The sequence below is a fragment of the Microcaecilia unicolor genome, chromosome 11, assembly GCF_901765095.1.
Source record: "Microcaecilia unicolor chromosome 11, aMicUni1.1, whole genome shotgun sequence".
Lineage (NCBI taxonomy): Eukaryota > Metazoa > Chordata > Amphibia > Gymnophiona > Siphonopidae > Microcaecilia > Microcaecilia unicolor.
Genome location: NC_044041.1, coordinates 58803865 through 58816093, shown reverse-complemented (window position 1 = coordinate 58816093; position 12229 = coordinate 58803865). Strand labels below are relative to the sequence as shown.

General features: G+C 46.4%; 2 gene segments (V, D, J or C); both read left to right on the top strand.

Annotated features, from left to right (window-relative positions):
• The window catches only part of LOC115480422, a 189986-nt gene that overhangs the window by 143604 nt on the left and 34153 nt on the right, over nt 1-12229 (top strand).
• LOC115480424 overlaps nt 1-12229 on the top strand; it is a 57816-nt gene that overhangs the window by 18256 nt on the left and 27331 nt on the right. The window contains 2 exon segments of the V gene segment in view: nt 2989-3049; nt 3457-3772. Of these exon segments, the coding sequence occupies nt 3004-3049; nt 3457-3772 (362 nt within the window).

Here is a 12229-nt window from a genome sequence, read left to right as displayed (position 1 = left end):
TTTGCCTGCATTGCCAGCCCAAATATCATTATATTAGGTGACCTTAATCTTCATCTGGACAATCTAAGATCTCTGGATACGCTCCAATTTCTGGATTTCCTCCTTCTCTGGGACCTAAAGTGTCCGGAAGCTCGCCCTTCTCATTCAAAAGGCCATTCCCTAGATCTCTTCACCTTTAAATTCCTGGATGACACCAATTTTCACCTAACCAATATCCGCTGGACTGAAGTGGCCTGGTCTGATCACTACAAGCTCCAATTCATCTTGAGCTGGTTAAGATCGGGACTGCATCATCGCTGCCCTATACGCACTTACAGCTTGAGAGGCGCAATCGACATTCCTCTATTCTGGAAGTCAGTTTACAGCACTGACTGGACTGAGCCAGCCGATTCTGTACGATATCCCAAAGCCTGGGATGACAAATGCAGGAGTGTCCTAGACTCTATAGCACCCATGCAACTCAAATCTTCCTATTTCCATAGTTCCATGCCTTGGTTTTCTACTGAACTAAAATCTCTGAAAACCGAAACATGGAGGCTTGAGTATGCATGGCGCAAAATAAGACAGGTCTAGCGCTGGAAGCTTGGAAAGTCTGCCACCGCAAATATAAGTATGCCATCAAGAAAGCCAAGCGCTTTTACTTTTCCTTGAAACTAAAAACTGCAGGTAAAGATAACAAAAAGCTAAACCAGCTCTTGAACTCGTTTCTTGCCACAAATAAGCTGGAGACCTCTCGGAATGACCTACCTTCGGCGGACCTGCTTGCTACTTATTTCAAGGACAAAATAGAAGTTCTCAGGTCACCGCTAACTAGTTCCCCAGCAGATGTGGATGACTTTTTAGATTCACTGGATCCGTGCTCTGCTTACTGTCCAGCCGATCGCACTTGGACTGCCTTTGAAAGCGTTCCTGTAGACCACGTTTCTAAAGCACTCCGGAAGTTTTCAAACAAGTTTTGTGGGTTGGATGCTTGCCCCAGTCACCTTCTAAAAGCGGCCCCGAAGCGCTTCACTGTTGACCTAACTTCCTACCTTAATTACATGTTGAAACATGGCATCTTCCCCCCAGAGCATGGCAGAATTCTTCTCACACCCATCCCAAAGAATCCAAAGATAAGAGCCAACGTCACATCAAACTATCGACCAATGGCGTCCATACCGCTGATTGTCAAAGTTATGGACAGCTTGGTGAATACTCAGTTAAATAAATTCCTTGAAACCTTTGACATTCTGCACTACTCTCAGTCAGGTTTCCATGCTCAGTTTAGCACTGAAACAGTTCTGTTCACAGCCCTGTCGGATTTTAAAAGGGACATTTCTGTTGGTATGAAAATATTACTGATGCAGTTCGACATGTCCTGCGCGTTTGATATGTTGGACCACAACATCTTACTACATCTACTGGACACCCTAGGCATCGGAGGGTGCGTGTTACACTGGTTTAAGGGTTTTCTGTCAACAAGAACATACCAGGTCAAAGGCACTCCAGTTCATTCAGCACCTTGGAAAGCTTCTTTTGGGGTTCCCCAAGGTTTGCACCTTTCTCCAACGCTATTCAATATCATGCTGTTTCCCCTTGCCACCGCACTAGCAAACCTAGTTCTGAAACCATTTATCTACGCAGATGACATAACCATCTCCATCCCCTTCCATACCTCATTAGATGAAATCACAGATTTGATCAAAGCAAGTTTTTCCATCTTGGAACATTGGGCTGAGGTATTCCGGTTTAAGATCAACAAAGACAAAACTCAGTGTCTTGTGCTCTCGTCCGTCCATGCCAGATTTTCCACCAACTCCCTTGTCATTAAAGACCAGACCCTCCCTATTTCACAGAGCCTTAGACTTCTGGGTGTTGAGCTGGACCCTCACCTGCACCTGGATCCGCAAGTGCGAGCGGTCACCAAGCGGATGTTCTATGCAATGTGGAGGCTGCGGCGTGTTAGGTTTTGTCTCACCAGAGAGCTCTTCCGCACTGGCTAGTTCTGTCTCACCTGGACTACTGCAGTGGGATTTATGCAGGCTGCCAGGAGCATCTACTGACGAAATTCCAGACTGCCCAGAATAATGCTGCGAGACTCATCTTGGGCAAACTATGCATGGTTCCTGCGCAGCCCCTACATTTCAATCTACACTGGCTACCTGTGAGAGAACGAATCGCATTCAAGATCTGCACTCTGACACATAAAATAATCTACGGCTTAGCTCCGGAATACATGACTCCTCTAATAGATCTCCCACTTAGAAATGCCATCACAAGAGCACGCACTTTTTTACAACTACATTACCCATCTTGCAGGGGTGTTAAATACAAGCTTCTTTTTGCCTCTACTTTCCACTACTCCAGCCCGAAGACTTGGAACGCTCTTCCCCTGTACCTAAAATCGCAAGCTGACCACCTCTTTTTCAAGAAGCTGCTGAAAACGTACCTTTTTGAACAAGTGTATTCCATTAGTAATTCTGCTGTTTAACCATCCTAATTGCTGCTAATGTTTTATCCTTATTCTACTGCTAAATTCATGTGTTGTATCTTTTAACTTTTGTAATTCATGGAAGCCACATTGTGCCTGCATTTGTGGGAAAATGTGGGGTAGAAATGTGGGGTATTTAAATAAATAAATAATAGGAGAAAGAGGGCGGAACCTACAGCTCAGCAGCCACTGGGAGAATGAACAAGGGTGGAGCCTGTAGCAGTTATAGCAAATGAAAAGAGAGCAGATTTGCATGAAGAGGCAGTGTCACTGTTCTGCAGGAGTATAAGAAGGAATTAGAATCTCTTTCCCCCCAGTATCTTGTTTGTTGGTAGAGAGGTGTGGTAGCCGTGTTAGTCCACTCTGATGAAGAAGGGCAACCTTCGAAAGCTAATCAAGAAATGTATTAAGTTATGTCCAATAAAAAAGATATCATCTTATTTTCTTTTCCATGTTTTATTTTGTTTGATTTCTATTGATAACCTTTGTTTGTTGGTGAAAGCTGAGCTCTACTGGTCCCGCCTTCCTGCACCATGACCTGGGCTCTTCCTCTCCTCACACTCTTTACCTGCTGTGCATGTAAGGGGCAGATGTATTTATTCTGACTCTGTATAATAACAGCAGTGCATCTTTTCTAGCAAAAAAGGTGCCGGTACTCAAATGCCAGGCCACCCTTCAAGGGTGGGGTGATCACTGAGGGACCCACCCCACAATAGCCAGGCTCCCTGCAACCAGTCACAGAACCTATGACAAGGCAGAATTGGTGTGTAGAGCCTGAGCTCTTTCATTAAAACTTGGGGTCCTTGGGTCAATTTTAGCAGACAATGGAAAAGGTGCCGGTACTCAGTACCCCCAAGTACCCCCACAAAAAAAGCCCTGAATAACAGTGTTAAAACTTTTCTGATTAAATGTTATAATTTCCATGAAGATGTCTCTATCAGCCCCTGTTTCCTGTAACAAGTTATTTCTTGATGTCTCTGTTTCAGGTTCCAGCTCTCAGCTGGCTCTGACTCAGCCTCCCTCAGTGTCAGTGACCCCAGGAGAGACTGTCAGACTTTCCTGTGCTATGAGCAGTGGCTTTAGCATTGGAGGTTACACTGTATTCTGGTACCAGCAAAAAGATGGGAGCTCTCCCAGATACCTTCTGTACTACCGAACTGACTCTATCAAGCACCAGGGTGAGGGAGTTCCCAGTCGCTTCTCTGGTTCCAAGGACTCCTCCAGTAACACCGGCTATCTCAGCATCTCTGGGACCCTGGCTGAGGACTATGCACTGTATTACTGTTTGATCTGGCACAGCAACAGGGCTCACAGTGACACTGTCAGATGAGGAAGTGAAAAAAGAACATCAGTAGAAAGAAACCTCAATGTTTTTTGTAAGATAATGTGAGAGTCCTGCCCAATCTTCCACATCCTCACCTTTATCTCTTGTTTATAATCACAGGGCTTCTATTTTAAGATGTTTATAAACTATGTGGTCAATGTTCAAAAGGGAGTTAATTGGGCAGGAGAGATTCCTGGCCGGTTAAATTGTTTGTACAGGGCTATTCACTGATAGTCAGTGGTTCTTAACCAACTACTGAATATCCGGCTAGTTTGTGGGCAGTCTGAGGGCAAAGTTGGCACTTATGGAGTAAAATGCAGATATCCAGCACTTACTGTAACTGCCTAAGTTAAGAGGACAAATCGGAGAACATCAAACACAGTCCTATCTTTATCCTTTTTCATTTAGGTGGTTAAGTGCTGAATATCGCACTTATCATATAAGGGACAGCTGGTTGCAGAAACCTGGATATTCAGTGCCAGTGCCCGGACATGACCTGGCATTGAATATCTGGGCATAATGCCAGCAACGGCCAAGAAAATGCTGACCACCACCAGCTAAATATTTACCCCTAGAAATTTAGCTGTTTATTTTCCAGCTAATTAAAGGCCCTTTCAGGGTACAAACAGGGCCGCCAAGACGGGGGCAGGGGGGACAAAATTCCACGAGCCCGGGCCTCCAAGGGGGGCTCGGCACCGCAGTCCCCAGTCTCACCCGCCCGCCCTCAACTCTGTTGACAGCCCCCCTCCATCCGCCACCGGGCCCCCTGCATTCAAATCACAGTGCCTCACCTCCATGTGAAAGCGCAGTGGCAGATCGCCTCCCTTCGGTCTTTCACTCGTCTGATGTTTCCATGAGGGCGGGACACAGGGAGGGAAGGCCCGAAGGGAGGCGATCTGCCGCTGCGCTTTCACATGAAGGTGAGGCACTGTGATTTGAATGCAGGGGGCCCGGTGGCGGACGGAGGGGGACTGTCGACAGGGCCGGGTGTGGGCGGGTGGAGACTGGGGTCTGCAGTGCGGCAGCCTCGGGGGGCCGGCGGGGGTGGGGCAGCCTTGCCCCGGGCCAGCCCAGTCTCTCAGTGGCCCTGGGTAGAAAGCATTGGTCTTTATTAGTGTTTCATGGAGGAACTGCCATTGCTGGGTATCTTTTCCAGTGGAAACAAATACATACATTTATGAACCTGAGCACTCATCGGTATGGAAAAGGAACAAAAACAGAGCACAAGATCCAAGGAGAGCAAGGGGAGGTTTCATTCTGCATAGATTTGGTCACACTGGACTTAATGGGTCTGATATTCAGTCACCATCAGCAGTGGCATAGCAGCAGGGGGCCTCAGGAGTTTGGGCCCCCTCACCTTCGGCTTGGGCCCCCCCCCCTCTGCTTTAATGGCTGGTGGAGATGCTAAGCCCCGCCAGCTGAAGAGGTCTCCTCTGCGAGTCCTACCCATGCTGTCTGAGCAGCACTTAAGTTGGCAGGAACACTTTGGCCTCCGATGCTGACTCTCTCACGCATGCTCAGTTCAGTGACTGAACTGAGCAAGCATGGAAGTGCGCTGCTTGAGTGCTGCAGGACTCACGGAGGAGACCTCTTCAGCTGCTGGGGTTTGGCAGCCCCTCCAGCAAAGGTATGTCTCAATGTTGTTGCAGCAGCAGTGGCAGGACAGTGGCAGTGGGGGGGGAGGGGGAAAGGAAGAGAATATCTGGCCCCCTCAGTCAACCTTTGGCCGCCTCCTAAAATGCACTTCTGGCTACACTCCTGGGCAGTGGTGAGCATTTTGCTTACGGCCAACAGAGTTATTCCCGGATATTCCAAGTTGAGCCTGTCTGGGCTTCAGCTTTGAATTTCCGGTTATTTTTGAAGGCATTTTCGATATGACATCTAAGTCTGACTTTGGACGTTTTGCAAAAAACGTCCAAAATCTGAATAGTAAAGAAGGTCATTTTCAAAAAAGAAAAACGTCTATCTTTTGTTTTTGAAAATAGAAGGTTTTGTGATTTGGACGTTTTGTTTTTTGGTCCATTTAAAATAAAACGTCCATTGGGAGGCCAGGGAGGCCTCTGGCAATCCCAAGAAAAGAAAGAGGTTTATAGATATATGGGCTAAGTATTTGCAAAATATCTCCCACAAAGCAAGAAGTGCCGTGCTCAATAAATTTGGCATGCCCTAGCAAATGGGACGCTCAGCAGAAATGTACTCATGTATAAGACTGGTAAATTCCTGTAATAGCCTCTGGAAGGAATAGGTACCATTACGTAAGAAGTTCAATGTGAAGCTGCTCCTGTGTGGGGGGGGGGAGAAAATGTAAAATTTTGATGATGCAGTTAAGATGTATGTATACACGTATGACTTGTTATTATGATCACAAAGGGTTTGACTTTATTGCTTTTATTCAAAATGTTGAATCATCAATTAAAACCGTTGAAACATTAAATAAAACGTCCAAGTGCAAAACACACAAAATCAAGCCAACGGGATGTAGGAGGAGCCAGCATTTTTAGTACACTGGTCCCTCTGACATCTCAGGAAAGCAATAGGACACCCTAGGGGGCACTGCAGTGGACTTCATAAACTGCTCTCAGGTACACATCTCACCATTGCTCCCTTACCTTGTCTGCTGAGCCCCCCAAAACCCACTACCCCCAACTGTAACCACTACCATAGCCCTTATGGGTGAAAGGAGCACAGCGGGTTTCTGATGAGTTTTGGAGGGCTGACAGTTTCCTCCACAAGTGTAACAGGTAGGATGAAGTAGGAGCCTGGGTCCACCTGTCTGCAGTGCACTGCACCTACCACTAGATTTCTCCAGGGACCCGCATTCTGTTCTAATGGACCTGAGTATAACAACATCTGAGGGTGGCACAGAGGCTGGAAAGTAATCACATTTTTGGGGGGTAGGAGGGAGTTAGTGACCACTGGGGGAATAAGGGGAGGTTATCCCTGATTCCCTGCAGTGGTCATCTGGTTATTAAGGGCACCTTTTTGTGCCTTATTCATTATAAAAACAGGTCTAGCTGAAAACGTCTAAGTTTTAGTCCTGGACGGTTTTGTTTTCTTCCATTATGGCTGAAAAACGTCTAAGTAGGAATGCCCAAGTTCTGCCCTGAACACACCCCTGGCACACCCCCTTGAGATTTGGACACACTTCTAATGGACTTCAGAGAAAAATGTCTATAAACAAGTTTCGAAAATACTGATTTGGACGTTTTTGTGAGAAAAACATCCAAATGCAGACTTATGCCACTTTTTGGACATTTTTCTCTTTTGAAAATGAGTCCAAAAGTCACTTAAGTCAATATTCAGCACTTACGTGGCCGTCAGGGGCGTAGCCAGACACCCAGTTTTGGGTGGGCCTGGGCCCAACATAGGTGGGCAAAAGAACTCCACCCTGTCCGACAAGTAATTTGGTCTCTCCCTCTCTCGCCTGCATACCATATGGTCTCTCAAACATCTCCCCTCCCCCACATAACTTTTAAGTAGCAGATTTTCACCGGCAGCGAGCAGCAACTAATACACATTGCTCATGTTGGCCCCATAGCCTTCCCTCTGATACAACTTCCTGTTTCTGCATAGGCGGGAATACATCAAAGGGAAGGCTGTGGAGCCGGTACGAACAGTATGTATCAGTTGCTGCTTGCTGCAGGCAAAGATCTGCTATTTACAAGGTATGCAGGAGGGACAGTAGTTGAGAGTTTTCGGTTGGTGGGCCTTGGAGATCCCTGCCAGCCACATCATAGGTGTGCTGCTACTGGGTGGGCTTGAGCCCAAAGTGGGTGGGCCTGGGCCCACCCGGGCCCACCCTTGGCTAAGCCACTGCGTGGGGTAGTGCACAAAAATAAGACAGACTTTTATGCAGTCCCATTTATGCGCTAAGCCTGGGCACCTAAGGGCTGATTAAAAGCACTTAAGTGGCCAAGTGCTGACTCCACCTCAGAAAACCTCCAACTTAGCTGGCTTTGAGTTAGGTGCTAACTATGAATTTCAGCAGCACTTAGCTGGTTAAGTAACGCTGAAAATTAGCAGCTTGCCCCGACAAAGCAATTTAACTGGTCAACGGCTGGAACATTTTCATGAGGTCCCCTAACCCCTATGTGAAATAAATTGAATCCAGAGCATTCTCCTGGACTGATCATTATTTACTGTCTTTCTACTTACTGCTACCAAAGGTTCAAGATGCTTTATTCTTGATATAGTGCTAAAGGCGTACCATCATAGCGATGTACAATGATACAATATTAGTGAAAGATCTAGGAAAAGAACTCCAATATCATAAAAAAGGAAAGAAAAGATAGACAGTGCAACAGGTTGGGGTGCACAATCCCTTCTTCATGAGCTGGCAAGAAAGCCAGAACTGGATGGAAAAAGGTCCAGGGGAAAAGCAGTCAAAAATTAAAAACTTCGTGGCAAAATCCTCCATATGCTTGTCTGAATAAATAGGTTTTCAGAGCTGCCTTAAATTTTGAATTGGGACTGTAGTTGACGTAGAGCAATAGGGAGGGATTTCCAAAGCCAACAGCTTCGCAGGATAAAAACTCCCAATTCTCCAGGCCCTCTGCGGTAGATTCACTATCCATCCTACCCTAGAGGACTTTGAATCACTTTTGTTGTCCAAACAAGCTGCTCACTGGAGGACTGCCCTGAGATCAGCTCTGGACCCCTAAAGAAATTCTCCATAAACTCTCATCAGGATCCTCCCTGGTTTCAACATGACCTCCACGTTCTCAAGAGCTGAATACTTGATCACCCCAGTAGAGGATAATCTCTGAACCTCACTTTGAGGGGCATTTTCGAAAGGGTCGTCCAAGTTGCAATTTGGACATCCATAAATTTCGCCGTCCCTAGGACGTACCTAGACATGGACTTTTCTGATTTTCGGCAATTTTTGAAACCAAAGACATCCATATCAAACACGGCCAATTGCAAGCCATTTGGTCATGGGAGGAGCCAGCATTTGTAGTGCACTGGTCCCTCTGACATGCCAGGACACCAACCGGGCACCCTAGGGGGCACTGCAGTGGACTTCATAAATTGCTTCCAGGTACATAGCTCCCTTACCTTGTGTGCTGAGCCCCCCCAAAACACAATTCCCCCAACTGTACACCACTACCATAGCCCTTACAGGTGAAGGGGGGCACCTAGATGTGGGTACAGTGGGTTTGTGGTGGGTTTTGGAGGGCTTGCTGTTTCCTCCACAAATGTAACAGGTAGGGGGGGTATGGGCCTGGGTCCGCCTGTCTGAAGTGCACTGCAGTACCCATTAAAACTGCTCCAGGGACCTGCATGCGCTGTCATGGACCTGAGTATGACATCTGAGGCTGGCATGACATATCTTTAAAGATGTTTTTTGAGGGTGGGAGGGGGTTAGTGACCACTGGGGGAGTAAGGGGAGGTCATCTCCGATTCTCTCCGGTGTCATCTGGCCATTTCGGGCACCTTTTTGTGCCTTAGTCGTAAGAAAAACACGTCCAGGTGAAAACATCCGTCAGGGATGTCCTTGTTTTTTATGATTATGGGTCAAAGACGTCCAAGTATTAGGCACACCCAAGTCCCACCTTCGCTACGCCTCCAACACGCCCCCTTGAATTTTGGATGTCCTTGTGATGGACTGCAGTGGAAGACGTCCTAAATCGAGCTTCGATAATACCAATTGGACGCACTTCTCTTTCGAAAATGAGCCCATTTCTCTCCCAAATCTTTTTGAAACAAACATAGATCTCAATATGCATCTTAGTGTATTTGAATGTAATTCACCTTGAGCTACTACTAAAAACAGTGCAAGCTGCATCCAAATAAATAAACAAACAAATAGTTTGGAAGAAAGGCAGGAGATGGGGAAATATGTTAGAAACATTTAACTACATCCATGAAGGTAAAAGGAGACAGACTCAGGACTAATCTAAGGAAATATTTGTTTAGAGAAAGGATTGCAGATGCATGGAATGGACTTTCAGGGGAGGTGGTGGAGACAAGGATGGTATCTGAATTCAAGGAAGCATGAGACAAGGACAGAGGATCTCTGAGGCAGAGGAAGGAAGTGTAGAGATTAGTATTTAGTGTGGATGGGCGGACTGGATAGGCTGTATGATCTTTATATGCCATCTTTTTCTCTGATTCTCCTCTTCCCAACAATATTTTCTCCTCTTTTGCTCCCTCCTCTGTTATTGTCAAACATGAAACTGTTCTTTAATATTGAGAAAATTAATATTGAGCTTAGTCGAGATTGGGTGCCAGAGCCGGTGGTGGGAGGCGGGGCTGGTGGTTGGGAGGCGGGGATAGTGCTGGGCAGACTTATAGGGTCGGTGCCAGAGCCGGTGGTGGGAGGCGGGACTGGTGGTTGGGAGGCGGGGATAGTGCTGGCCAGACTTATACGGTCTGTGCCAGAGCCGGTGGTGGGAGGCAGGGATAGTGCTGGGCAGACTTATACGGTCTGTGCCAGAGCCGGTGGCGGGAGGCGGGGATAGTGCTGGGCAGACTTACACGGTCTGTGCCCTGAAAAGGACAGGTACAAATCAAGGTAAAGTATACACAAAAAGTAGCACATATGAGTTTATCTTGTTGGGCAGACTGGATGGACCATGCAGGTCTTTTTCTGCCATCATCTACTATGTTACTATGTTACACTGTGTTCTACAGATGGTGCTATCTTCTTTTCAAGATTCCCTTTTTAGTGTATGCATGTATCCATTTATAAAAAGTTATATGCCCTCTCCTTGGCATTTAAAAAAAAAAATCAAGATGGTGTACATACAGCAATAAAATACAAAATAAAACACAATTCCAAGGGGGATCTCTCCCCTCCCTCACCCAGCTCAGCAGACTCCCAGGTCCTCTCAGTGATTTGAAAGATTCAATACCTCTCTTGAGCCAGAATGTATTTTTGCTGCTGAAAGAAAGAAAGTAAATGCCCTTCACCAGAGATGGATCACAAGTTTGTGGGCCCCTGGGCCAAGTAGCACATAGGGTCCTCCTCCCCCTTCCCTGCCGCAACTACCCAGTACATAGTTTGTTTTACTATCCATCACTCAAGGAGCATGTGAGGGAGTGGGTGGTACATGGCTGAGTTCCCATAGGATCACTCCCTCACTGAGGACCACTTTAGGGCAAGTGGAGTTACACCTGCTGAATCAGAGGGGCAGGGCTCAGGTAGAGAAGTGGTTAAATACCCAGAGACAGAACAGATAAGGGAGGTCCCGTCGGGACTGTGCCGAAACATGAGGTCTCCAAGAGAGTAGTGAGAGAGGCCCGAATCAAGACGCCTCAATGGAGCAGCCCTGAGAGAGGACCTCCCAACAAATGATACAGAGAAAGGGAAAGAGAAGGCTACAGACAGTCCTAAGGGAAGTGGAGTAGCCTGAGTTTAAGAATTTCCCTGGGGTAGGAAATTGTAAGTAGTCAAGTTGCCCTCCAGGAGTTGTTTATATGTGTGGAAAGAAGACTTTCAAGGTAAAAGAGAACCTTGCAGACTATTCCTAAAGTATATGAACGGGGTGTGCCCAGAAGGGACCTGAGATGGCATTAATTCATTGGTTGGTTAGGAGCCAGCCCCATGAAGAGTATTGACTGGGACTTTAATGAGTGAGAGAGAGAGAGACTCTACTTAAAAGGACTAAAGCCTTTTTAAAAGGACTAAAGCCTGTGAAGTAACAGCGCAACCCTTTTGTGTACATAAATAAATTACTTTTGACTTTTTACCTGCAACCTGTGTGTGTGTGTGTGTTTCCACATTTCTACGAGGACCTGCAGCCAGCTATGAGCCACGCTGCCACTGAACACAATATACATACAACTGAGAAAGTGTTTTACATTTATTTGAGTACACATATAGTATCAAGTTACTATTAGTGTTATAGGGTATTGACATGAGTATTAATAAATGGCAAACGTCAGGGTTTCAGCACAGTTTATAAATAGATTTATTATGTTCTTGAAAAACACAACCACCAGACTGTACAAGTAGGCTGCTACACAAAGCTTGTCTTGATAATAAGAAGGGTCTCTGGGCCTGGGCCCAGTCGTCCCATGCTGGGCTCCATCCCTGCCCTTCACCCTCCAGTAGTCCCGCTTTCATTCAGGCCATAGCACTGAAACTTTCTTAATAGCACTGATTAGATAACTGTCAATCTTAGATGTTCTAGTCATAATCTAAGACATGCCCAAATTTCTGATCTCATGGACCTCCTGTTATCAAGGCTTTTAGACTTAGATATGGAAGGATCCATCTTAAAACTTGTTTCAATCCTGGTGAAATAGAGATCTTCTCTATCCAGCAGGGAGGTTGTGCATCCCGGGATAGGCAGCCAGTCTGAACTTGTCTGACTGTACATGGGCATTTGTCTCTGGTCTTCCAGGCAGGCTGGGTTCCTGTCTCTGTTAAGTGGGTTGATGTGGTCCAGCATCTCCTGCCTTTCAGTGTGTCTTGTCCTAATGGGCTCTAT